The sequence below is a fragment of the Haliaeetus albicilla genome, chromosome 13 (genome assembly GCF_947461875.1).
Source record: "Haliaeetus albicilla chromosome 13, bHalAlb1.1, whole genome shotgun sequence".
Taxonomy (NCBI): Eukaryota; Metazoa; Chordata; class Aves; order Accipitriformes; family Accipitridae; genus Haliaeetus; species Haliaeetus albicilla.
Window position 1 is genome coordinate 20,300,739 of NC_091495.1, and position 27,344 is coordinate 20,328,082.

The window sequence follows — 27,344 nt, forward strand, 5'->3', positions numbered from 1 at the left end:
CAAACAAAGTTTCAAAAATGATTGGATGTGCCCAGTGTTACAGATTCTTGTTTAAATGAATCCTAAAGCTCATTATGAAGTTCAGCTTCATAGTTGGGCTTCCTTCCAACCTAAAACTGATTTGATCTTGTATCATTCTATTTCTGTCCAGTAACTTTGGCAGTCTGTGAACTTCCAATTCGGACAAAACCTCCAAGTAGCCACTAGATGGTGCAACAACATAAGATAAATGTAGGGCAAGGGATGTAGAAATCTGGGATGCTGTGGGAAATAATTTCAATGTTTGAATCATTCAGCTATCAAATCGAAGTTCTGCTGGCAGGTGCAGAAAGGTGTCCTTGTCTACAGTCTCTCTGGAAGCACATCTTCAGGTTTCTTACATCATGGTGCAGAAATCTGTTCCTGTCATAAATCTGACTGAAGCATTATCCTTCCAGCGTAGGCTATTGCATTAATATGGTTGTGTCATGGCACAGTTGGCTCCCAGAGAAGCATCTGGGAGTATCTAATCACAAGCAGGTGTTGACTGTGCTCTTCCTTCTGCTCTCTGCATTTGAATATTACCTGGTTTATAACACTCACTGGAAACAAGCCCTTCCTTTGCTACTGAAGGGGCAAACCTCATCCTCCAGCTTCCTGAATTATATGGCCACAGCTCTTCATATCTGATTGGAAGCTGTTAGGAATGTGCTGCTTAAAAAGTAAACTAAAAGTTATTGGGGGGTGAAGGTAATTTTTATTTATATAAATGTTCTCTTCCCCTCTTCCCCCTTTAAATAAAAAAAGGTCTTTAACCACAAAGAGAGAAGTTGCTCAGCTGAATAGCATAGGGAATGAACAGGGAAGTTTCTATGCCTCAATATTTTCAAGGAGGATAATAAAGTCTCCAAATCATAGATACATTTTTTTAAGTGGGGATCAGGTAAAAATAGTAATGCTGAGTTGGGTTTTTTCTTTTCTTAAGGCTGAAATTATGTAAAAATACTTTTTTATTGTTTTTGAGGGCTTTTTATTTAATAGGAGATTTCCAAGTATGGAATGAGCAGAGAATAAGGTGCCTGCCCTACTGTGCAACCCTGTGTCCCGTGGCAGTTCCAGAGGCAACAAGATATAGCTCTATTAAGGTGAGAGGGATTCCTGGTTTTAGACTCCTACAGGCTGATAACTTCTGTGGAAAGTAAAGTTTGCATCTGATTATGGAGCTAACCAGGAACTCGAGAAACTTGGAATCAATTTTTGTGCTCCTCTGGAAACTCATTCTAGGGTTTTAGGAAAAGGCTGGCATTTTGTATCTTTGGTGCAGCTGACCTGCATTACACCTGCTTTTATTCCCAAATGGTTGGATAGAGGGAATGACTGTGAGATGATCAGAGATTTCACTGATGTATGAAAGCACGTGAGAGGACCGTAATATTTCTACTTTTCCCCATCTACCACATTGTAAGGGATGAACAAATGAAAAGTACTTTCTTGCAGGTAGCCAGTCTAACCTGTTTCACAGCCTGTCCCTTCTTTTTTGTTCAGTACAAGGAAAAAGAGATAATATTGTACTGTAATTGAATCATTAAACATTGGCTTGAAGCCTTTCTTCTTGTAAGGATTAAATGTTGGGCGGTGTTGTCCCACATAGGATTTTTCTGGATGTGTCTAAGGTTCTCTGTGCTTTAAAGTTGGCTAAAGTTATGATTTCAGAAGAAATCTAAAGTGATGAAAATATTCAAATTTTTCATTGGGTGGAAGAGAAGAAGGGTTGTCATTTTGAAATGTCAAACAAAAACTTAGAGAACTTCTGAGCCTTGACAGTATTTCCTGACACAATGATATCTAGTATTCACTTCTGCTCTAATATTTTGAAATGTTTTGGTTTTATTCTTTTTGTTGTTCCATTACCACACAAGGACTTTGATCTAGAAGAGATGTTTTAGTAAGTATGGAAATACAAATGAACTCTTAACAGCTTTCCGTAAAGAAAAAACAGAAAACAGTTAACATCAAAATATGAAATGCAGTTACAGATTTTTATTTTTTTTACTGTAACTTTTTTTTTTTTTTAAATAATCACCCTGCCCCCAAAATCTTTTAGTGGAAACAAGCTCATAGTTGTTGTTAACCAGAATAGCTTACTTTATTTTTCTTTGTAGAGATTTTTGATAGCTGTTCTAAACCACACCCTTGTGCTATCATGGCAGGAGGTAAGAGGCAGAACTGGGAAGGACATTGAGTTATATGCATTGTGAGCTGTAATCCTGTTCCATACCTCTACAGCAAGCTGAGCCCAAGCATGCGAGTATTCAAACATGCGGAGTTTTTGATCTGCTGCTTGCTAGTGATTGCTTCCTGGCCTTTTTAGTTAAGTTCAGTTTCACCTTTCTGCAATCCTGAAGGAGCAGGTTCTCTGAGCTGTTGCAGAGCTTTTTTATCGCATTTGTGGCTCTGGGATGTGCTTACAGCAGTGTATCATTACCTCTGTTGCCACAGTCAGCCTGAGAACTTGCTTAATTAGAATGAAATCTACCACCGGTGCTGCAAAGTTACTGGGCGCATGCAAAACAAGTAGGTGGTGAAGGAGAAGGGTGACAAGTCATAACTTCAAACAGTTGCTTGCAAGAGTTATTTCACTGTCGTCTTCTTGTTCTTCACCTCTCTTTTTGCAGCCAAGACTAGTATTAGGACTGGCTTATAAAACGGTCGGCATTTTCTGCTTTCCTGTGTCCATGCTTTAGAATCATAGAATCATTTAGGTTGGAAAAGACCTTCAAGATCATCGAGTCCAACCATCAACCATGCCCACTAAACCATGTCCTGAAGTGCCTTGTCTATGCGCTTTTTGAATACTTCCAGGGATGGTGACTCAACCACTTCCCTGGGCAGCCTGTTCCAATGACTGACAACCCTCTCAGTAAAGAAATTTTTCCTAATATCTAACCTAAATCTCCTTTGCCGCAACTTGAGGCCATTTCCTCTTGTCCTATCTCCAGCCACCTGACAGAAGAGACCAGCACCCACCCCACTACTACCCCCCTTCAGGTAGCTGCAGACAGTGATAAGGTCTCCCTTCAGCCTCCTCTTCTCCAGACTAAACAGCCTCAGCTCCCTCAGCCGCTCCTCATAAGACTTGTGCTCTAGGCCCCTCACCAGCTTTGTTGCCCTTCTCTGGACACGCTCCAGCACCTCAATGTCTTTCCTGTAGTGAGGGGCCCAAAACTGAACACAGTACTCGAGGTGTGGCCTCACCGGTGCCGAGTACAGGGGAACAACCACTTGGCCACACTATTTCTGATACAGGCCAGGATGCCGTTGGTCTTCTTGGCCACCTGGGCACACTGCTGGCTCATATTCAGCCGGCTGCCAACCAGCACCCCCAGGTCCTTCTCTGCCAGGCAGCTTTCCAGCCACTTCCCCAAGCCTGTAGCGCTGCAATGGGGTTGCTGTGACCGAAGTGCAGGACCCAGCACTTGGCCTTGTTGAACTTCATACAACTGGCTTCAGCCCATCGATCCAGCCTGTCCAGATCTCTCTGTAGAGCCTCCCTACCCTCAAGCAGATCAACCCTCCCTCCCAACTTGGTGTCATCTGCAAACTTGCTGAGGGTGCATTCAATCCCCTCATCCAAATCATTGATAAAGATATTAAACAGAACGGGGCCCAACACAGAGCCCTGAGGAACACCACTTGTGACCTGCTGCCAACTGGATTTCACCCCATTCACCACAACCCTCTGGGCTCATCCAGCCAGCCAGTTTTTCACCCAGCAAAGAGTACACTTGTCCAAGCCATGAGGCACCAGCTTCTCAAGGAGTATGCCATGAGAGACCGTGTCAAAGGCCTTGCTGAAGTCAAGGTAGATAACATCCACAGCCTTTCCCTCATCCACTAGGCGGGTCACCTGGTCATAGAAGGAGATCAGGTTGGTCAAGCAGGACCTGCCTTTCGTAAACCCATGCTGGTGGGGCCTGATCCCCTGCTTGTCCTGGACTTGCCATGTGAGTGCTCTCAAGACAAACCATTCCATAATCTTCCCTGGTACCAAGGTCAATGGCTTTACTGGCCAGAAAGCAGTTAAGTGAAAATTTCCTGTGTCTCCTTTTTTTTCTGATCTTGAACACATCCAATATTAAGTATGCACAGAATACTATTGAGATATTGCTTATTTCTGGTAAAGCACTTACAGATTAATGAAGGTATGATCTCTTCACTAGAGAATCTGAGCTTCCAGTAGATAAGAGAGAAGGAAAGGAGGGTGGTGGACCCACACAGAAAAATGTGTGACTGGGAACGGCACAGGGATTGTCAGCACAAAATTCTGGAAGATGTTGCCCCTTTGCTAGCATATGTAAAGTATTTGCTGTTGAAGACAACAGCTTCAGAAGAAGGAGCTCAGTCTCATGCAGTGTTTGGTCTCTCATATCTGAATTTAGTGTGCAGAACAGGAAGGGAACTTAATCTAGTACCTGACAGGGTAGTAGAGGCATTCACAAACACAGTGCTAGCAGCTGAGCACGCCCACTCACCAGAAATGCATACCCAGAGCTTGGTAGCTTGCTGTCTCATTCTTGCTACTATCACCTTGTTTCTCTGCCAGCTGGTGAGTGTGGCAGGGAAGAAATAATATGTCAAATCTAAAATTGATATGTTGATGAAAGTTTTAACTTTGTTTAAAGTTGACAGAAGGTATGGTTTGAATGAGATGATTAAGAGGCTTTCCTGAAGGCCTTTGGAATTTCAAAATTGCATTTTTGCTTTATTTTTCTTCCAAATTTAAGAGGTGCCTGTAGGGGTGAAGATACTTGCCTAAATTAACTGTATCTCTATGTCTGGGAGCAGCTGGCAAGTATAGGACATGCTAAATGGTAGGGTGAAGCTGGGCATTTCATTCGTTGAAGTCACTGCAGTTTTTGACATCTTTGATTTGTTTTCAAGGATCAAAGGCCAACTAAATTGCTTTCATAAATGCTCTAATCCCCCCCCCACATTGTGCTCACCAGTTTCACAAGTTTAGTCATAAAAATTACGATCCTGTAAATGCTGCCTGTGATCTTCAAACTAATGGATACTCAGTAGCTTTGGGAAGCCAATTACATCTGTAGCCAGGGATGAACAGGGAATCGAGGGGCTTTTATTTGTTCCTAACCCCACTCCCCTCCAAACACACTTTAGAAAGAGCCTTTTAAAATTAATCTAGCAATATTGTTGTCTGACTCAGAACAGTGAGATTCTGCCATTTTAGCAAAGACACCTATGCCATTATTATAAAAAACCCATTAATTTATTATTCTTTCTTCGTTGCTTCTGGAGGCAGTTCACAAATGCTTTCCACTCCCTTTAAGAAGAAAGTAACACAAGGCAAAGATGCAGAAAAGCACACCAGTATTTTTGACTACCCAAATACCAGTTAAAAAATTAATCTCAGTGACTTGACCACAGTAACGCCGGCAGCCTTTGGGGGATTTTGGGGGGGGGGGGTGTGTAGAACTGAAGTCTCTTTACTTGCAGCTCTTCTTACTTGCAGCCCTGTCTTCTGAATCAGATTGGTTTTTATTTGTCATCTTTTTGTCTTGTACTTAATAACCTCGTTTTGCATTCTGTTTTTAAAAAAAAAAAGGAAATTTTAATATTTTTTTATATCTTAGGCTTTCACAAGGTAATGGAAGGAATCCACAAAGCCACTGAACTTGGCTACCGTCCTGTTAAGGTAAAGCCAGTGTTCATTTACTCTGAAACTGTTGTGTTTTACCATAAATTGTGATAAAAAATATAGCTTACCTGATGAGGAATTTATTATATCCCCTCCACCCCATGAATAATTTTTGGCAAAACTGAAGAAAAAATTTTAGTAGACTGAAGAACACATCAAGTGGTAATGGGGGAAATTCATATAATATTCTTGCGCAGCTGAGGGTGCAGGTTCATATGGCCATATAGCCTATCAATTGCCTAGCTGCAGGCTACAGTGTGGTCCTGCTCTGTACTTGCCTCTTTATACCCCACTCTATTGATTTGGCACTGTGACCTATCTGTGAACTTTGCCAAGGGAGTTAGCAGGCAGAAAACTACCCTGCAGAAAGAGGTTAATTTTCTCCTGGTTTATCGCCTTCAGCTGCTTACAGCAGACTCTGATGAGTGCCAGTGTGAGAGAGAGGGAAAGGGAGTCCTCCTTTTGGAGGTGCAGGTAGACTAACTTAGCTGTAACCTGAAACTTCACCCTAACTCAGCCATTTGCAGTTCTACAGCTGTGGTTCTCTTCAGTTTCACCGGTGTTTTGGAAGATCTATTATATATAAGTGGTTTAGGCTATGGAGCTATGAAAAACACTTGAAATTAAACTAGGTTTTAGGCTTTCCTGAAAGATCTTAAGAATTGTGATGCATGATGCTTGGACATACAAGTCTGCCTTGCTAACAGGGAGTGTTTTAGCAACTGCACAGCTATCTGTTGTTCTTCAGATAAAGCACAGAGGACCTGAGGCTCCAATGTAAGTATTGTTTGTGAGGAATGTGCAGAAAACTCAGTTTTAACCTCTTTTTGGAAGAAGGCACAGCTAGTCATCCTGCAGCCTATGGTTATGGAGTGTGCTGTGAACGCTTCCTGGTCTGGGGAATTTGTCTGTGATCTGCCATAAAGAGTGCTATAGAAGGTACCCTGCCGGTACTTTTACAGAAGCCATACAACATAGGACTGGGGAGTGGAGTATCATCTATACCATTGCAATTCTGCCAACTTGTCTCATCATCTTTTCTTTCAAAAAAAGTGTTCTATCTACATTGCTTTCTGCAAGTCCTATGAAACCTTGTGTAAGTGGGAAGAAAGTCATACTCTGCTCACTAATTTCAGGTGTCTGCTTTTCCTGCAGGTAAACTGTGTGGTGATGCGAGGCTTCAATGAGGATGAACTGCTGGGCTTTGTGGATTTCACAAAGGATCTGCCCCTTGATGTGCGGTTCATAGAATACATGCCCTTTGATGGTAAGCACTCTTGCTTTGAGATTCTTCATGGCATGGAGTGTGCCTTGGACAGAGGTGAATCTGATTGGTGGTTATTCACCCCTGGGCTTGTCTTTGGAAGTTTTGGTGAGCTTTTTTTGGGAATTAAGGACTGCCTTAAGTTTTGTGTTGTATCTTTTGCAGCTTATCTGTCTTCCCTGGATAAGCTGGAGTAGGATTAGTAGCAGGATTAGTTGGGGCTCGGACATGTACAGGGAAAACTGAGATTTGTGGAGAATGTAAAGGTGGTTCTCTGCTAATTAAAAAAAATAAAATCCACAGTCTAAAGTTATGCCGGTTTTGTTAATTCTAGGCAATAAATGGAACTTCAAGAAGATGGTGAGCTACAAAGAAATGCTTGATACAATTAAACAGCGATGGCCTGAACTGGAGAAATTGACCTGTGAAACTTCCAGCACAGCCAAGGTGGGGTTAGACAAAGAACATGTGAAATGTGCCCCCATTCTTTCTCTGTCCTAAATACCCAAATTCTCCCAAGTTCAGTGTTTATATTTGACAAGCAAGGTAAAAATTACTCAGTGTAGTAACTCTGGGATTTTGATCAAGCTGCCTGCATGTGGCTTGACTTTTATTAAACACTGGTCATAGTCTTTATCTTTAGAATTGGAATCTTTAGAATTTGGAGCAGGGAAGTGGTTGTCCCCCTGTACTTGGCACTGGTGAGGCCACACCTCGAGTACTGTGTTCAGTTTTGGGCCCCTCCCTACAGGAAAGACATTGAGGTGCTGGAGCGTGTCCAGAGAAGGGCAACAAAGCTGGTGAGGGGCCTAGAGCACAAGTCTTATGAGGAGCGGCTGAGGGAGCTGGGGCTGTTTAGTCTGGAGAAGAGGAGGCTGAAGGGAGACCTTATCACTGTCTGCAGCTACCTGAAGGGGGGTAGTAGTGGGGTGGGTGCTGGTCTCTTCTGTCAGGTGGCTGGAGATAGGACAAGAGGAAATGGCCTCAAGTTGCGGCAAAGGAGATTTAGGTTAGATATTAGGAAAAATTTCTTTACTGAGAGGGTTGTCAGTCATTGGAACAGGCTGCCCAGGGAAGTGGTTGAGTCACCATCCCTGGAAGTATTCAAAAAGCGCATAGACAAGGCACTTCAGGACATGGTTTAGTGGGCATGGTTGATGGTTGGACTCGATGATCTTGAAGGTCTTTTCCAACCTAAATGATTCTAAATACAGTGTGTTTACGAGATGCCTTAGATAGAAATAATGCCAGGCTTATATCCTGTATTTACAGGTTTTTAAACTTTTGTCAGTCTATGTCTGTCTGTCACTGAACATTAACAAGCCTGATGAAACAGTTGTTCAGTGAAATAACAGTATTGCTTTAGAGTGTGCAGTGTCACATGGGGGATTTCTAGCTTAGATGAATCTATGGCTTATGGCTGCCTAAGAACATGCCTACTGGCATCACCTGTCAGTTGATAAACTACAAGAGCAAACATTTAATAAGTTTGTGAATTTCAAGGGACAGAGCAGAATAGACTGGAACCCCTGACAAACCTGATTTTGCTTTTTTTCCTCTTGTGTGACCTTAGAACTGAAGAAAATCTCTGTTAAAATGTCTTCTGGTCTTTGGACAAGTGGAGCTTTAAAAATGAGGAGTCTATATTTGACTCTTCTTTTTTTTTCTCCTCTGCATTTCTTTAGAGTTATAAGGTGCCACATTTCCAGGGACAAATTAGCTTTATCACCTCCATGTCAGAGCACTTCTGTGGATCCTGCAATCGTCTGAGGATAACAGCAGATGGGAACTTAAAGGTTGGTAGTGAAAGAGGATTCTCTTTGCTTTCATGCAGCGAAAGTAGTGTTGAAATTCTTCCCTTAAAAGTAGCTGGGATATAAAGTAGGATGGAAAGACATAATTATTACCAGCTAACTCCTGTTTATCTCTCCTTCATGTATTCTTGTTCAAGCTTGTTGGGGAGATGTTACATCACCTGTTTTTTTGTTTCTCTATTTGCTAACATAGTTAACTTCAGTTGTAAAACATGGTTGCAAGGCCAGTAAATATAAACATTTATTTTAATCTTTGATTCAAAATCATCTTAAACATGTGTCAAGCAGATGGCTTCCCATTTAAAAAACATCCAAACAGCTGTGAGGGCTTGGCTTTTGGGTTCCACAAGGATCCTGTCTTGTTTCACCAAACATCTTGCAACTCTTCTCCTTCAAGAGCAGTCTGTATTTTTGCTTAATGGCTGTAGAAAGGGGAGGGATAGCCATTTCCTGCCATTTTGAAACTGGCAGTTTCTGGGGGAAAATTAAAGTTTTCAATTAAAAATTGGCACTTACGCATTGTCACCTGATATTGACAACAGCTGTGCTGCTGTCTAATGTAGGATGACTGAGGCAGCCTGAAGGCCCAATGGGCTCAGGTTACATAAACATCACAGGCTGTCTGTGTGTGTACATGAAGAGAGATAGAGAAAACTATCTCCATAAACATTCTCTCTCTTCAATAGGATAAGCCTCTTCAAAACTCTTTACTCTGAGGTTAGTACGAAATACTTGTAAAAGCTATTTTATTCTTTCTCTTTTCTCTTCTTTTGTTTCCTTGGGTTGGCTGCAGGTGTGCCTTTTTGGGAATTCAGAAGTGTCCTTGAGAGATCACCTACGGTCGGGTGCCTCAGAGGAAGAGTTGGTTCAAATCATTGGAGCAGCAGTGGGCAGAAAAAAGAAACAGCATGCTGGTATGTTTATGGTACCTGAGAAATAACAGCAGTGACTAGGGAAAACAATGTCCTGGTACTGCTGTGGGATGCATTGACTTGCAAGGAGAAAGAAAGAAGGAGAAGCTTCTTGAATGAAGCTGCACTAAGGAAGGAGGTTTCTTATCTGATAAGAGTATTATCTGATAAGAGTATTGTCTGATAGAAAGCTGGTAAGATATCAGTCCTGCAGTTACTCCAAAATCTGGATGTCACTTTTGAGTCTTCTAACCTTCCATGTGAGCTAGAATCCAGACTGTCTAAAAGTCCTTCAGACTGACTTTTGTCTTCAAAGAGATGCAAATACCACTGCTCACGATAACAACAGCAAAGTGTAAAGCTAAGCAAAAATTGGTGGAGTTGTACTGGATCCCTTTTTTTTCCTAAAATTAGTTTGCTGTAAAAGTACAAAAGCTAAATTGAGCTGTCATTCCAACTACTGCATTAACATACTTCTAGAAGTGACAAATCTCTTTTTGAGTATGAAGAAATTTGTAGCCACTCATCTAGTGCTCTGCATAAGGTCATGACACAAGGTCCATGATGATGCAGTCACATCCTTGGGCTGTATTAGTCTTTTCTGAATTTATATTGATATAAACTATATTTGTCACGTCTGAACCTAAACATATTTTTCTAATCTGGCTTCAGCTGGGAATGCTGACCTCTTGTATAGGAACTAGCTTTATGATCATGGAATAGTCCCTTTACGCTAAAAATATACTTTGGCCCTTTTGTTCTCTTGCAGATTCTTCCAGATTACTAACAAATTTAAAGGAAGCTTTTAAATCTGAGTGTACAGATGCAAAAGTACATTGGTCTGACCCAGATAAAATAGTGCCTTGTAAACATAAGAGAAGGGGTGGTGGGATTGTAGAGGGACTGATTCCTTTTTTTTTTTTTTTTTTTTTTTCTTTTTTTTTAAACCATTTGCTTCTGAATTTCTGATTTGGGAAAGTAGCAGGGGGGGTAAGGGGATGGGGGGTGGGGAGAATAGTGTTTTTCCCCCTAGTAAAGGCATTTTGCACCAGCAGCATTTACCTGACATTGTCTGTCTTGTTCCAATTTGTGTTAATCCCAGTGTTGCCCTTGGGGCCTTCTGTGACTGGACTTCTTTGAACTGGAACACTGTTAACAGCTTATCCATAGAACTAATACACTTATATGCTATTGTTAAGAAACAAGATAGTCCCCAGTTGTTTGAGTTCTGTAGTAGGTAGACCATAATTCAGATTATGGAAAGCTTTCTGAGAAAGGATTCTACAGCGTGATAGATCAGTAGCAGCTGGATGCTTGGAGACTGTGGCAGCTATGGTTTTAAATAATACCATGTTAGAATCCCCTTCCTCCAGCTCCCTTGGTCTTTATTGAGCTTTGGTTTTCCTAGTATGCAGGTTGCACTGTGAAGAGCAGAAAACTAAATATATAAACCAGATGCATGACTTAAAACCTAAAAAGCTAGGATTTTTATGTGTTCCTTATTTTATTTCTAGGCATGTTTAACATTTCCCAGATGAAAAACCGGCCAATGATCCTGATTGGTGGGTGACAAATCAGTACGTAATAAACATACAATGATTTTGTTTGGGTTTTTGTCTTTGGGGGAGCAGAGTGGATTGGGCTTTTAAATCTAAATTGTGTTTGGTTCTGGCTTAGTTTAGGCAAAGAAATGAGTTTCTTAAAAGGCAGTTGTGGTTGACATGCTGAAGTGGAAGAGGAAGAAAGGTTTAATGCCCCTACCAAGTCTTATCCAGTCTTCTGACTGAGAGCACTGTTTGTTTTTTCTAATTTTGAAAGTTCATTACATTTTCCAAATGGATCACAAGCTTTATCATCTTATTTCCTATCTATCTGCTCCCTTTGTACTTAACAAGAATAGTATAGTAACTTATAAGGCAGTTCGGGGTGAGTTTTGAAATTGACCAGATTGCCATATAATGGACTTTTATCCCTGGATTAAGAAATTCAACTTCACTTCTAACATATAAAGCCAGTAACCTGACAGAAATGCAAGTTTTCCTACCTCACTACTTCTTTACTTCAGAATCTGAACCTTGGGGCTTTATTCTTTTGAAATGTCCTCTTATTGCTGCAAAGCCTCAGAACATAACAATGAAAACTGGTGGTATCTGACCAGCCCTATGGACCAAGAGCCTTCCTTCTCCTTGTGTCTATTGAATATGTTTACTAACTCTCCCTTCTGCCTGAAGCTCTGTTCATGAGCGATATGGCATTACTAGGATTCTCTTACTGATTTTTTACATCATCTCCTTCAGTGTGGTTTTTTACCTCCTCCATGCCTGTTTTGTAAGATTAGCTATCATCTACTTTTTTTCTTCCTTAGACTTAAAAAATTTTTGTTTGCAAGTGTTAGCATTGTGAGATTAAGTGGAAGTTGTTCTGTTGTTTCTTATCAACAAGGGGAGGAAAAAAATGCAGCAAGGGTGGAAGAGATGAACATTACTTTTCATACCCAAACTCTCATCCTCCCATTGGATGCTCTGAAGCAGGTTAGCTGCTGTGCAGTTTAAAACACAGCTCTTAAAACAAGTACTCTTGGGGAGAGGAGGGTAACATGCATTAATTTGCTGGTCTTTGCTATAGGTGATATAATAACTGCTCTTTTTTTTTAAACCAAGACCCTAGTGCTTGTACTTCTGTTGCCTTTATTAGGAAATAGGATCTACAGAGCTCTTTTAACATAGGTTTTCATGGGGAATATTTTTCACTTTATGCCCCTCTTTAAAGGGCCATAATTTTCCATGTTGAGTTTTAAAGTGAATGGATTCAGTGGCACAAGATTGTCTCTCTCAGATTGCTTTTGCTGTTTTATATTTGACCACTGCTGCATTGTGTGCCAAGAAAAGGGGAAAGAGGACCCTTTGTTTAAAGTGTGTATTGACTTGCTGCATGAGGAAAAATTTGGGGTTTTTTTGTTTTTGTTTTTGTTGGTTTTTAACATGAAAAATACTATATTAAACTCATGACAGATAATTTTTCAAGATGCCTTTTGAAAGAACCCCACACTCCAAAGTTAGCATTCATAGCAATGTTTGGATGTCTACAGATCAGATCCATCCAATTTCCTTTTGTAAAGTGCTTTAACATTGTCTGACAAACATACAGTAAAAGAGGCAGCCTGTCCAGGTCCTCCCCCAGCTGTTCCATGTCCCTTTGAGACTAACTGCTGGCAGTCATCACATCAGTGGAGAGACTGGAGAGTATTCCACTGTGAGACACGGGCAATCATTAGGAGATTTCCTAATTGTGTTTTGAATTACTCACAAACTTCAAATAATGCTGGCGTGCAAGCAGTGTATAGGGGGTGTGTGTATATGGAATTAATTTAATGAAACTCAATGAATCCTGTGGAAATCACTAATTGGTTTTGCTAGTCCCAGTAAGCCAAACCTGGCTTCTTCCCTGCACTGCTGTTATCTGATCCTTTGCTATATGGTTTGTAGCCTATTTCCCTTAATCAAAATATTCATTTTGGCAGGTTGTTCTTCTTATGGGTTCACTTCAGTTGTGGGAACTTCCTCCTTAATTTAAGTATCTATCTCCTGGCTTACTTCCGCCCACCCCACCCTGAGACTGTGCTAGTTAGAAGCTAACACAGTTAAACTTCAGGTGCAGTAATAGAATATAAGGAGATGCAGTTTGTCAGATGGTTTCAGTTGTGCTATGTATAGTGCTGTAGAAAACCTTTTTTTTTTTTTTTTTTTTTAGGTATGTGAGCAATTTGGGTGAAGATAGAGATGACTAGGTACAACTTGAAGAAAATGTAGGTTGTTAGGAAAAGCAAAGATGCTTTGCATGCATTACTGTCTATTGTTGTCTTTTTACTTACCACTCCACTTGAGCAAACAGTACTTCTCTTCCCTGCTCCTAACCATGTGGGTTTATCCTGCAGAAGTACTTGTCTGCCTTTGCAGTCCAGCTTCTCCTGAAGACAAGACACTTTGCCAGGGTTTTAGGTTCAGCTTTAAAACTAATCAAGGAATCCAGAAGAACAGAGTACTTTTGAGTTCTTCGATTTTAAAAAGAATATTTAGGTTAGGCCCTGCTGTATAAAGAAAGAGGGAAAGAAAGGAAGAATAAGCATAATTTTCTCTGCTCTTCTAAAGCAGAACGCTGTTGCACTCAAAACATTTATATCTATGTAATCCCATTCCTCTGACGGTAAACGCATTACCACTAAACTTGCAGGAATCTTAATTTTAGCAGATAGGCCATCAGCTGTAGATCAAAAAGGGCCTTTGCCTGAATTTAGATGATTGCAGTGATTAAAAAAATAATTAAATCTATGGTCGATTTAAGCTTCAGTAACAGGCACTTTCAGATCAATGTTTGGAGGATATGCTAGATAAAAAAGGCATTAGGTGCATTGGTTTTGTTGTAGCAGAGGCTGGGACTAACAAGGAAGAGATTGGTTGGTTTGTTTCTAAAAAAAAAAAAATAGGGTGGGGGCCACAACCAATGGGTTGTCCGCACTGTGTCTGTTATTGTCATGTGGACAGTCCAAGGTGATACCTGTAGGTCAGGCCAGCAGAGCTAGCTCAGCAAGGTGCAGAGGGGCCAGGAAGGTGCTTTGATTCACCTGCGAGCAGTCTGAAAACTCAGGAGTAAGGGAGCTGCCAAAGGAGGTTATTGAGCAAAACCCAATTCCAAGTTTCTCAGAGCAAAGAGAGCAGGAGCTCCAGAAAAAGAGAAACATGCTTATCAATGAGGCTATTAAATTAGGGCTTAGCCACTTACCACTATACTGCTTTCTCTTTACTTACAAAAGAAATCACTTCTTTTATGTGAAAAAGACTCCTTCTGTCTTGACACTTGGCATTTAGTCCAGAGCAAATGCCAAAACCAAGGGATTAAATGGTGAAAAGGGGCAAGGAGGGCTTACTACCTCTCTGCCAGCCGGGACCCCTGCCAGCTCGACTTGGAACATACTTCTGAGTAGATTTAAAATCTGTCAATGAGGGGAGCGTGGTTTTTCCAGTGCTTAAACTTCAGCTGTCATTAACGTGGTAAGAGCTGGTAGTAGTAAGTGAGGTTCCCATCACAGAGCCACCCTCTGAGCTTGTAGACAGTGCAGTTGCAGTGCTTCTGGTTTCCGCTGTCCTCAAGTGCTGGCTTCCCTGAAGAAGGAGATGAAAGGGAGTGCAGCCGCCTGTGCTGGGAGGAAGGTGCTTGGAAAGGCAGAGTTGAGAATCTGAGTGCAAGAATTCCCTATTAATCCTGGCCAGGCTTTCAAAAGAAAACTAGTGCTGGGACAGTCTCAAATGGATGCTGAGATGCTGTGACTTGCTTTTCTTCAGAACTGATGTTCCTATAAGCTTTCTTGGCTGCTGTTTCTCAGTAAGTGTGGATACTTTTTGAAAGCAAGTTGTTTCTTCTTGTCAGGGACCTTTAAATAAGTGTTTTGAGTCTTGGGGTTCATAATAACAAACCAGCAAATGCAGGGAACTGATGAGAGAGAAGAGAAAGAGCTTGAGGAGAAAAGTGGATGGTTGCAGGCTTATTGAGGTTTTTGCAATACAGAAAGTCCTAAGCAGTGCTGTGACAGGGTTCTCAGCTACTGCAGACTTAGCTTAGCTTTCCAGTTAGTAATATGTATTCTCATATTACTTTTTCATTTTTTTTCCCTAGAGCCTGCATTGATGTCATTCCCACTACGCCAAGATGCCCTGCAGTTTCCGGCAAATTCAAAACAGTGGGGCCACACATTTAGCCATTGGCTGACTTTGAGAACAAGTTTACCCAAACAAATGGGAAAAGCGTTTGTGAAAAATAAGCTTACAGGACAACCTTTCCTACCAGGATCTCACCCAGAGCAACAGTGGCACATAATGACAGGAATTCTACAAACCCAGCTCAGAGGCTGCTGTGTCTTCCAGAAGGACCCAAGCTCCACATTTGACACAAAGTGCCTTGAGGCTTCTTCTGTTGGCCAAGTTTCTGGACTGATAATCCACAAAGAGGCAAGTCCAGGATCTGAATTCTGTACCAGGGATTTGGGATCTTGCACCAAGGTGCCTCGTGCCTCTCACAGCTTGACTCACACTGATGAGGAAGGACGGGCCACAATGGTTGATGTTGGAGGGAAGCCAGATTCAAGAAGAAGTGCTGTTGCTGGTGCTGTGGTCTGCCTGGGGCAGAAGGCATTTGGGATGGTGAGGCAGAACCAGGTGAAGAAAGGGGATGTGCTGGCAGTAGCCCAGATTGCAGGAATTCAGGGAGCCAAACTGACCAGCCAGTTGATCCCATTGTGTCACAACATCCCCCTCAACCATGTTGAGGTGTCCTTGAGCCTGGATGAGGCCAGATATGCAGTGGTGATTCGAAGCTCCTGTCAGACCTGGGGGAGGACAGGTGTGGAGATGGAAGCTCTAACAGCTGCCAGCCTGGCTGCCCTGACTGTGTATGACATGTGCAAAGCAGTTACTCATGAAATTGTGATCAAAGAGGTGAAGTTGCTTAGTAAGACAGGTGGGCAGAGGGGAGACTTCTCAAGGGTCTAGATCATATCCAGACACCTCCAGCCCTCCAGCTGACCACTGTTCATGTGCAGCCTCTTACAGAACTATTTTTGCTCAGCTGGTAGGCTTGGAAACCTCAGCAGGAATACCATCTAACAACCCTACAACTCCAGTTTTGCCTTACCATGTCAGCTTACTGCTGGGTGAACAGTGGAGCCACTTATCCCTGTTGATAACTGTGTGTGTTTTTGTAGAAGACAGACTTCTCCACTCTGCCAGTACCTTCCTTTCAATGTCCTCACCATGAGCTTGAGCAAAGATTCCTAGGTATACCACAGAAGTGTTGGATTTGGTTTTTTTTTCCTTCTTGCTGTGAAATATTCACAGCTGCTGTCATCCATCACACCATGCAACTGTGAGCTCTGGAAATGAAGCAAATGCTCAAAGTGCTATTATTTGGCAATTATTTTTAAGTCAAGAATTAAGATTTCAGAACTGTGTCCATCTGTCTCCCAACCTCCTTAGTTGAATTTAGAAGGTGACAGGGAGAAGAATACAGCTTGGGAACCTTACCATACAGCAGAGGTTATAACTGTCAAACAGTCAGGGTCACAGGGGCAGCTCCCATCCCTTTGCATTGCTACTGCTTCCCTTGCCTGCAAGTGGGAAATATACACATCTGAGTTTCAGAAGAAAAAAAAAAAAAAAAAAAAAAGATGGCAGCTGACCAGTTGTCTGCCTTGAATGCTCTGTAAAACATGATGTAGAAACAGAAGATTTCTGGGTTTGGAAGAATTATCTTGCTGATCTGAAAGATACCTTTTACAATGTTACAAGCATGTTCCAGCATCTTGATCTTAGCACTCAAATACATTGAGGCCCTGTGTCTGCATGCTTAAGGGCTTAATTATGCCATGCACAGAAATAGGTGTCAGCTCTCCCTGACTTTAGAAATGTCACACCAAGCCCCAGAAGACTCCCAGTTTTTTAGTCCTACAGTGCAGTTCCTAGTAACCAGCAACCTGCATAGTCCTGACAGATAAACTTTTAGACTAGTAGCCGCTTGGAAGAGCAAGGTAGTTTGTGTTGCATCAGCCAGTGTTTTCCTACATGTTTCTCTAATTTGCTTTCATGAAGTCTTCTGGCCTCAGAGCACTTAAGTGTTCCAGTGGCCACTGTCACATAGCATTAAATAGCTTTGATAATTGACTATCCTAGATAAGAAATGACTCAACGTTGTTAATATTGATGGATGCTTTTCAAATGTTAATTTAAATGCTCTAAACAGGGTGTTTTCAACTTTGGTTTACTTGTTTTCTACTGCTTATGGCTAATGTGAAGTTACATATGATTCAGGGTGCTCCCTCTCCATACGCACAGAGTTGAAGACAGCTCTAATAATGTCAGAGGCTACTCAAAAAGCATCTTAAGCTTTGAAAGTAGCTGCTTCTCATGAAATAAGGTTAAATTATTGTGAGCATCAGTAAAGTACACACCACACTGTCATGCACATCCTGCTCACTTAAAGTAAGCACAGGCCTAAGATGAGGAGGCAATAGATTTTACTACGAATCTCATACACTAGCTACCACAGAAGGCACTTTTTCCATTGCAGGTGAATTTGTTTCTTTATTCATTGGCACTGTGAGATAAAGCACATGCAATGACACACCTAGCAGCTACAGCTGTGTCATGGTTTCAGCCCAGCCGGTAACAAAGGACCACGCAGCCACTTGCTCACTCCTCCCGCCCCGCTCTGGTGGGATGGGGAGGAGAATCAGAAAAGAGAAAAGAAAAAAAAAAACAAAACAGAACCTCGAGGGTTGAGATAAGGACAATTTACCAGGACAACACAAAAAGAGAAGTTACAACAATAACAACAGTACTAATAAAAGCATATACAAAACGAGTGATGCACAGTGCAACTGCTCACCACCTGGAACCTGATGCTCCACCACTTCCCCCACCAAAAGATGAGAGAGCCCCCCCAGCCTGCTCCCCATTTATATACTGAGCATGATGTCACATGGTATGGAATAGCTCCTTGGCTAGTTCAGGTCAGCTGTCCCAGCTGTGCCCCCCACTCCCAGGTTCCTGTAAAAATTAACTCTATCCCAGCTGAACCCAGGACAAACTAAAAGGAGAAAGGACTCTAGAAAGCTTGGTGCCCAAACTCCATAAACATTTGTACCCCTACATTCAGTGTTCTAGTCCTTATTCCCTTGATATTACTGATCTGTCTTTAAGTTAATAGTAAGGGCACTCCTGCTCCTTCCCAAGAGTGTACCTAGCACTGTCATACTGAGCACCAACAATCCCCCCCGACCCTGCAAATACAAGAGACCATGTTCATCTGTGGAGCTGCTGTGACCATAACACAAAAGTTTCCCTAGCTCAGCATGGAAACAAATTGTCAGGAAAAGTAAGCACATGTGTAACCTTCTAAGTTAACTGATTTACACAAGGACTTAACTCCCCCTACCTCACACAACACACCCTGCCCTCACCCAGCCTCTAGCTAGTTTTGAAAACTAAGAGGAAACTAGACAGTAATAATAAAGTGATGCTTTGGGGCATACAATTCTTTTTGGCTTCTGAGAAGTTTGCCATCATGCTGTAAGGCTCACACAAAGGACTACAGAGCACATGCATAACTACCATGCACATCTTGCTACTTACGCACATTTCACTACTTTCTTGGGTTGAGAGTGGCTTGAAGCTTTGGGCAACAGACTTTGATGCCATTTTATGCTCATGTTACATTATTAAGTCTTGAAATAATTAACGCACATTTATAGATAATGAACGAAGCATGAGTCAACAGAACATTTTGCAAGAGAAATGAGCTGATAGGACTGTATGTTTCACTGGTGCTGGGTGCGCAATGGTGTAATATATGTTCATAAACTGCTTTTTGGAGGCTTGCTTTTTTTTGTCCATTGCATTTTTAATAAACACTAGTTGTAATGAAATATGTTTTGCATTACTTTGAATACCCTTTTTATTCATTCAAAGGAACATCTATATTTTAATCCATGAGCTTCTATGAATAGTTAACTCAGGACAAGCAACAAGACAGACTTTGAGTTGCAATGAGTAGTCACCAATTAGCAAAGCATCAGTCACAGTAACTTATTACTATAAGGAATCTACTTTTTTTTTTTTGTTGAGTGAAACTCATCTCTATCTGGCTGTTCTTAAACTAAATAATCCTGTAGGTTTAGCATCATAATTGATCATCTCTCATCATTATCCCAGCTTCTCCCATGCACCTGTTCTGAGTCTGGCTGCATATAACAGTACTGCTTTGTGTTGCAGAGTAGCATAAGGAACTGCTGCCTCCAGAGCTCTCCCTCTTAGCCTGAGCAACCATGCACTGAAACTGAGGTCCAGGAAAGTGCCTGTATAGAAGTCCATCCCTCCTGAATCAGGAATAAGTCTAAGGGAAATTCCTCTTCTGATCCATCTGAGCTTCCAGGAAAGCTCTCACCTCTTCTACTATCAAGAAGATCTGTTCCTACCTGAGGACATTTAGTCAGTTGAGCTGTTCACTGTAACCAGCCACAGTGCAGTGCAATTGCTCTGCAAGAGGGCAGAGACAGCAGCTGTACTGCCAGAGGATCTCTCTTCTCTCCAGGTACAGCCTCCAAATGCTGCCAATCCTGGGACGATAGCACAAAGCTTTACATCCTTTTTCTAGGAGCTGCTTCCTAATTTGGAACCAGGTTTTTGAAGATTTAACCAAAAGACACAGTGTAAAGCACTAAGCCCACCACCTCCTCCTGAAGAGTGCCATGAGAGCACAAATCGCACCTCTAACACTGCGTGCCAAACACAACATGAATGCAAATATTGCAGATCATGGCAGCCCTCACAATGCATGTGCAGTATAGCTTTTGCCTGCTGGAAACTCTCACTTGCCCCAGCTAATGTCCCATTTGTATCTTATGGTCGTTCACTGCTCATTCAGCCTGCCTCTTTTGCGGCAGTTTTGGCCTCTCTACTTCATGGCCACATCCCGAGGCTACTTGCCCTACCCTCAGTCTGCCCTGGAAAAAAAATGGATGTGGCATTTAAAGGAGAAGCCATCAGAAGCTAGTCACTAAGTAGTCTTAAAGAGATTAAATCTATGTCAGAGAGCAGTGCTCTTAGAAGGTGCTAAGGGAAGAAGAGTGGGGAAGACGAAGCTTGAAATACCTTAGGAAGGGACCCCTGCTTCTGATGTGAATGACTCAAAACCAGACTCTAAGAGCAACGGCAGCTGCACACTAAAAAGGGGAATGAATTTTTTAGCTATTCGAAGCCCCTGGTGACCTGCGGTAATTCTCTAAGTTGCTGACGTTACTCAGCTTTATGTGGGATTTGACTGAACAGAATCTGGCCCTTCATCCCACCCCTTCCTTGGCCCTTCACTAGTTTGCGGCTCCTGGCTGCCTCAGCAGCAGTAATGCAGGCATGTAACAGCTTAAAAATGGCTGTAACATTGTGTGTGCTTTGGCCAGGACACAGGACTGCCAATTAGTTAAATGGAAACACAGTTCACTTCCCTCCACTTACTAGAGCCTTGCTCCAAGAGAAGCTTAGCATTTCAGGAAACCTAAAAACAGAGGAGTTGCTAGTTGCAGTAGGCTGAGTAGGCTTTCAGTTTTTTGAAACTTCAGGTTAAAGCCTCAATTTAGGTCTGCAAACCAGTGGATCTGAGGAGCACTGCAAAGGTGTGACAATGGAAGGCAAACCCCTGACATGTCTAGCACGCTCCCCAGAAAGGCACAGGGTGGAGCGGCCAAATCCTTTTTCACAGGCTGGGCCTGAAGGGCTTTGGGTGAGCTCAGGGCACTCTGTCATAAGAGCAGATCCTAATTTTGGTCACAACAAGCTTGAACAGTGGTAGCTGAGGCACAGATCCAGCTATCTCTACCTTCCTCTGTCCCTCCACACTGCCAGTGCCATGTTTAGAAACCTTCAGTTTAGCATGTCTATTTTTGTACTCATCCTATTTGCTCCTTTGGGGAGCAAAGTGCAAGTTCACGGGAAGGGATAAGTGCCTCAAGACACTGATAAGCTTTGCTCTGAGTGGAGCGGCATGACAAACCGGGCATTGCTCAGCTTCATCTGCACAACCTGACTGCAATGGCATGGCCATGGCCATCAGGCAAGCTGGCTAGTGTCTGTGGCTCTCCAAGGTCCCATCCACACAACACTTGTTCCATGGAGCAAAGCTTCACACCTCATTATTGCTTAAGGGTTGCTTCCAGAACCCCAAATTAGCAACAGTATTACAGAGACAATTGCCTCATCAATAGTTCCATCAACAGAGAGGGCATTAAAGCTCATCCTCAAATTCTGGAGACCCTGCTCAAAACCAGAAACTCCCAGTACTACTAAGCTGTTCCTGCATGGATTTAGTCTTAAAAATAAATGCAGCTGAAACACTCTCTTCTATACCCATGATACTTCCAGGGTGCTGAAAGGACACAAGGCCAGCAAAAGCAGTTTCTAGTTGCAATGTCAAGGGCAGCTTGGCTGCAGTGTGACAGGAGGCAGGGGAGGAAGAGGAGACAGCGGGAGGGTCAGGCAACTGTTGTGTTAATATTATGCTTGGAAAATAACACATGCCATCAGATATACAGCTGCTCCACTAGTAGTGCCTTAGACCAGTTACCAGCTGGTGCACGCTGTGGCAAATCTCCACCAACAACACCAGAGCTGTGCAGCATCACACCAGGCAGAGACCTGGCCTGTAGCATCTGCTTCTGCAGGGCTGGGAGAGAGGGATTTCAGCAGCGCAGCTCTGACCTGGCATTACTGCCACTTGCCAAGGCCTTAACAAACTCTCATTTCATTAACAGGGTCATTTCGGCACTCAAGCCTCCCCACATGCAGAGTTCCAGTGAGGCTGGAATTGCTGCTGTCTCAAGGCAGTGCATGGAGCTGCACCCTCCCATCCCCTCCCCTCCCCTCCTGCTGCCTCCCCAGCTGCCACCCACAGTCTCCGCACTTTGGAGAGCTGTGCTTCCCCACCCTGGGCCTGACACTGAATGGAAATGTTTTAGCTCTGTGTGGCTCATTTGGCTTCTGTAGATCAACTCCTGGGGCCATCCTCAACCCAGATCCAAGAAATGAGCTTTGCTGAGAGAAGGGAATAATTTTTGCTGCCCCTGAAGCCTCAATTCTCCTATTGCAGCTGGCAGCTTGAAAGGCTCCATCCTGCCAAAACTAAATCTTAATTGGGATCAGTGGAAAAGAGAAGCTGCTGCCAGGGCTGCCCTGATCCTGGGCTTATAGAGAACATGGGCAGAGCTTGCCCGGCCCCACAGGAGAGGGCCTTCACTTGGGTTTACAAAAAATAAAATAAAATTTCCTCCAGACCTGTGGTATCAGTGGAAGCAGCAAGCTGAGGCCAAGGAGAGGAGATGGCTTAGCCAGGTAGTTTGCAGAGAAAGAGCAGGGAGAACCACACCACATGGAAAATTCTCCCACCCTCAGTGTGCAGGGAAGGGAAGCCACCAGCAAGGCCGAGGGGCACCTGGCAATCCCCAGGCCCTGTAGTGAATCCAAATACTACAACCAGCCCTGAACAAACACACAAAACTATCAGTATTGCACGGAAACACTCCTGCCAGGGGCTATAGGAAAAAGGACAAGATAATCTTGTCTTCTTATGACAGCAAGACCAGAGCAAAACCTCTTCAAGCATCCTGTCTTCATGTGGCACCAGGATGCTACATGATGCTTTTTCCAAGCCACAGACACTGATTTCAAGCCTGCTTGCTACAAAGACCATTGCCAGAGCTCACTCATACCTCCACAATTAGGCAAAGTCTAGCCACCCCTTTAGCTTTGAGGAGGCACCGAGAAGTGCTGCTCCCAATTCCTAATGCACCCAAGATGGGTGCCCCAACCAGATTTCCTTATAAGTACAGTGTCCTGTCATCTCGGCTGCCATCTTGTCCCAGTGGCAGCAGAAACATGCAGCAGGAGTGAAGCAAAGTGAGTAGCCACCAGTCTGGGTGATTTTGACAATATTTGTTCCATCTTGCAGATTTAGGTGTATCTCTGAAATCCCTACGTCAGAAGGCCACCGTGGTAAGGTCTTGCTCGGACTGGGAACTTTAGAAGACTTCACCTTGCTGACTCAGAGGGACAGGATTACAAGCAGCTTATGCAACAGATGCCATGCAGGCACCACAGAGCTGCTGGACCTGAGCAGTGAAAACGGGCTTTTGCTCTGGTAAAATGGCTTTAACAGGATTTTCCAGCCAGTAAACACTCTTTCAGGGACACACCCAGGACATTCAGCCATCAGCAACACAACTGCACACAGAAAGATCTTGGCCAGCCAGACTAGGAGGGGTATTTAAACACAAGTTTCTTGCATTCATCTTTATAGCCTGCTATTTCCCTCCCGGCTCACTGAGGATGCCTTAGTGCACATCCCTTTGGGATGTCTCAGATGCAGCAAAGGCATGGCCAGTAACAGCCCATCGCCAGTAAACCATAGGTTTGCAAAAGCTATGCCAGAGAACACTAGCTGAACCCCAGCAGCTGGAGGGGGTTTCATTTCCACTTCTCCAAGGCTGGTATTTCAAGGTGTTTTTATTTCTTTTTAATCAATGCATGTGGTCAGCTCTGGAGGGGGCTGAAGGAGGGGAGGGAGGCGGTGCAGCCACTGTATCTGTACAAAGTAGTTCCACATGCAAGGGAAATGGGGCTCGACTCGCTTGGTGCGTGTTTTGCAGTGCGGTTATGGGCCGTCATTCCATCTCCACAAAGCTGTTATTTATTTACTTAAAGACTTGCATTCCATGGAAAAAGATGCCCTAAGATAGCACTGTGTTTCTAAAATTAAACACAGCTGGCTGGAGTGAGGAGCAAGCAAGTGAGCACTCCTGTGCTCCCACCAGCAGTGGGAACAGGACTCCCCATGTCCTGGACTCCCTCACCTACACCGAGCTGCAGGAGAGCCTGGCAAAATGCCTCCTGTGTCCTCAGCCATGAGGGAGGCAGCTCTCTGGGAAGCCAGGCTCAGACCAAGCGCCTTACCCAAAAGCAAGAGTGCCAACGCTTTCTACGGCAGAGAATGACATTTTAATAGCAGTGATTGCACTTCCTTCCCCAGCAGCCCTGGGAAAGCCCTTGCCCTGCTGCAGGAGAGCAGACATCCCACCAGACATCTGACACAGGTTTGAGTGTGGCCAGGAGGAGTCCTTTAACATAATTTGTGAGGACAGGCTGCATTCCTGAGGCTCATCTCCTATCTAACCTAGCCAAGATTTTCTTCCAGTTCACGTGTCACTGGTGGCTTCCTACTTACAGTGAAGCTCATTTAGCCCTCGCTGTTGTAACCTGAGTTAAGAAACCTATTTTCACAAAAAACATTTATAGAAGGACAGGGGAAAACCCAAGTGTTCCTCCAACCTCACATGGCACCAGCAAGAATTTCCCCCCCAGACGCACTCTTGGCACCTGTTCGCTTGCCCGACACACGCACAGGGGCTGCTTCTACATCAGTGAGTAGCTCAGCTCAGAAACGAGTGCATCAGCTCATCAGAGCAGCTGGTGCCAGAGCTGCTGTCCAGGGGTTTTACCATGGCCTAGATTTAGCCTCATCCCTCAGACAAAATGTCTCCACACACATGCAGCTGAAACTCTCCAAAGGACTGGTCGGACACTGGTGGAGCCCCCCAAGCTCATCGAGGCTGGGAGCACCTTGGAGGTGCTTGGGAAGCAAAGCTCCCAGTAATGGCGGAGGTGGCTCCATGAGGGCCATGGGGAGGATGGTGGGGTTCAGCCCCAAACCTTGCTTCTCTGCACCAGAAGGCTCATGCAGATGTGGGACAAGGAAAGACTGCAAAGAAGTCTGAACCAGACCCAGAACCAGCAGTGGAAGAAATGGGGACAGCTGGTGACAGGGAAGATGGTGAAAATGCTGGTGAGGTTGGGGATGCCTGTGTAGCTGCTGCCCCTGGGTGCCTGTGCCAGGTCCCTCGTGGCCTGAGGACCATGCCCTGTCCTGAGCACAGGCAGGAGTTGCTGCTGCCCCAGTTATGAGCAAAGAGACAGTCCCTGGCATCCCATGAAGCTTGTTGCAACCAACACAGGAAGAAGAGGACAGTCCCACCACTACAGGCCTGGACTGTGATCCAGGAGGACCTGAGCACAGGGTTGTGGGCCAGACCAACATGTCATGCTTAGTAAGTCACTCAAATTTTTGTTTGCAGATGGGGACACTAACCTGGCCTTCCTGTTGTTCTGTGCACTCGGCAGTGAGCGGCTGGAGACAGATTTGCAAAGCTGAGTGCTCCTCATGTCTGACATGCATCTGGAGATGGTAATGTTTGCCACCAGACTGACAAGGTTGCTTTTAGCAGATGTGGCTTTTGTCCCTTGGTTTCTCCCAAATGTTAGATGAAGATTTCACTTCCTTGCCTCCCAAGGGAAAACCTCCACATGCATTGGTGACAGCCCAGATCTTGTTCTAATGACTGCGAGAGGTGGAGACATTCAGCAGTGACAAAGCTTATTGCAGATCTGAGGGAAAGGTCAGGCGGGAGTAAGAAGGGAAGAGAACTGGCCACCACTCCTGTGAGAAGCTCTCAGGAAAGAGCCTACCCCTCATCACAGTTCAGCTATTTCTGTGATTATGTCCATTTGCCCATAATTATACTGGTTCTCCTCTGTGCAGCACTAAGTCAGGTCTACTGATTTGTGTCCAATCTCCTGCTGCCTTTCTGGCAACATGGTGCCAACATGGGTTAAAAATTAGAGACTAAGATTGCCTCAGTGTCTGATTTATACCCTTCCTCCTCCCATCCCGCTTTGGGATGTGCTGGTCAGCATCCCCCCAGGAGAGGATTAATCAGGAACAGACAGAGAACTGGCAGCTGCCTGACAAGGACAAGATCATAGCTATGGATATGCTGCAATTTGGAGCCTTTTTCTTTGACCTTGGTACAAGTCCAAGGCATGCTTGCTGATGCATCCCAGCACTGACACCCCAGGAGTTGGCACAAGATCAGCACCCCTGAGGCCACAGCTAGCTCTGGTCCCGATGTTGTATTGCCTCAGTGCTGGAACTGCTTCTGTGGTAAAAGGCTGCCCATCCCTGTGAGTCCAGAGGCAGCTTCAGCTCTCCGGCTGTGGGAAAGAGGTCCTCTCCACTTAAGGTGAAGCCTTCATTTCAGGGACCAGAGCAAGGGAAGATGTTACCACCATTCTAAAAGGGCAACACTACATGTTTAACATTCACTCCCCCAGCTACACCACCAGCGGACCACACCAGGAGAACAGCAGGAAGGTAGGAAGTGCTGTCTGATCCACCTGCCAATTCCTGCCCCATTAGAGCAGTGCTTACATGTAAAGCCAGGCTGACCACAGAGCAAGAGCATTTGTACCAGGGACAGTCCTCTGCAAGGGGCTTCCCCTGGAGCCTGAGGTGCCCAAGCTCCAGCAGCTGTTACTGCCATGGAGAAAGGGCAGCAGATCCTCCCAAGCTGGGCAACAGAAAGGACTTGTGAGGGGCACAAGAGGGAGCTGAACAGGGCTTAGATGTTGAAGGGAACCAGGAGCAGAAGCAAGGGGTAATTTACAGCAGAATGGGCCATGGCTCTTGAGTTATTTTCCTGCTTGGGAGCTGAAAAGGAAGGAGAACCCTGGATTGGACAACCCTGGGAAATATCTGCCTTTGGGGGTTAACCAGCTCCTTCTGCAAAGAGCGAGCAGATCCAGACACAAACATAGTCTGCATTACCCAAGGAAACTGTTGCCCAGTTATAATACCTTACTGCAAGCCCAAGGGTGGGCAAGCACTAGGCTGGGCAAGCACTAGGCTGAGTCCTGCTTCTCCCCCTGAAAACGCCTCATGACTCTGCAGGGGCTAAGATGACAGTTCCCATCACACCTAGAGGCCATTGCACAAAAACAGCAGCCAGCAGGCACGACCTGCACCAGGCCTGCTCAGTCACAGGAACATGCAGTAGCAAAGAGATGCTTTAGAGCACCATTTCTTACCTCTTGAATCCAGTGACCACCTAATCTTCTTAGGGGGATGGGGGGAATCCATCTTTGTTCTTTTACAGTATTGCCACAACGCCATAACCAAATGAAAAATAGCTTAAGCTTTAAGTAGATGGACATTCATTTTCCTCCTGTTTTGTTTGC

The 27,344-nt window shown here is 44.1% G+C and overlaps 1 protein-coding gene across 4 annotated transcripts in view; it reads left to right on the top strand.

The window, feature by feature from the left end:
- Nucleotides 1-19,153, top strand: part of MOCS1 (molybdenum cofactor synthesis 1) — a 34,088-nt gene extending 14,935 nt beyond the window's left edge. For 2 of the 4 annotated variants that reach the window (XM_069800367.1, XM_069800365.1), the window contains exons 5-11: nt 5,631-5,692; nt 6,851-6,962; nt 7,294-7,406; nt 8,645-8,755; nt 9,567-9,687; nt 11,199-11,246; nt 15,355-19,153. In XM_069800367.1, the coding sequence (XP_069656468.1) occupies nt 5,631-5,692; nt 6,851-6,962; nt 7,294-7,406; nt 8,645-8,755; nt 9,567-9,687; nt 11,199-11,246; nt 15,355-16,226 (1,439 nt within the window). In that variant the 3' untranslated portion in view covers nt 16,227-19,153. Of the gene's footprint in view, nt 1-5,630; nt 5,693-6,850; nt 6,963-7,293; nt 7,407-8,644; nt 8,756-9,566; nt 9,688-11,198; nt 11,262-15,354 lie in introns of all 4 variants that reach the window. The other 2 variants (XM_069800368.1, XM_069800366.1) reach the window with 2 other exon arrangements.
- Nucleotides 19,154-27,344: the final 8,191 nt, after the last annotated feature.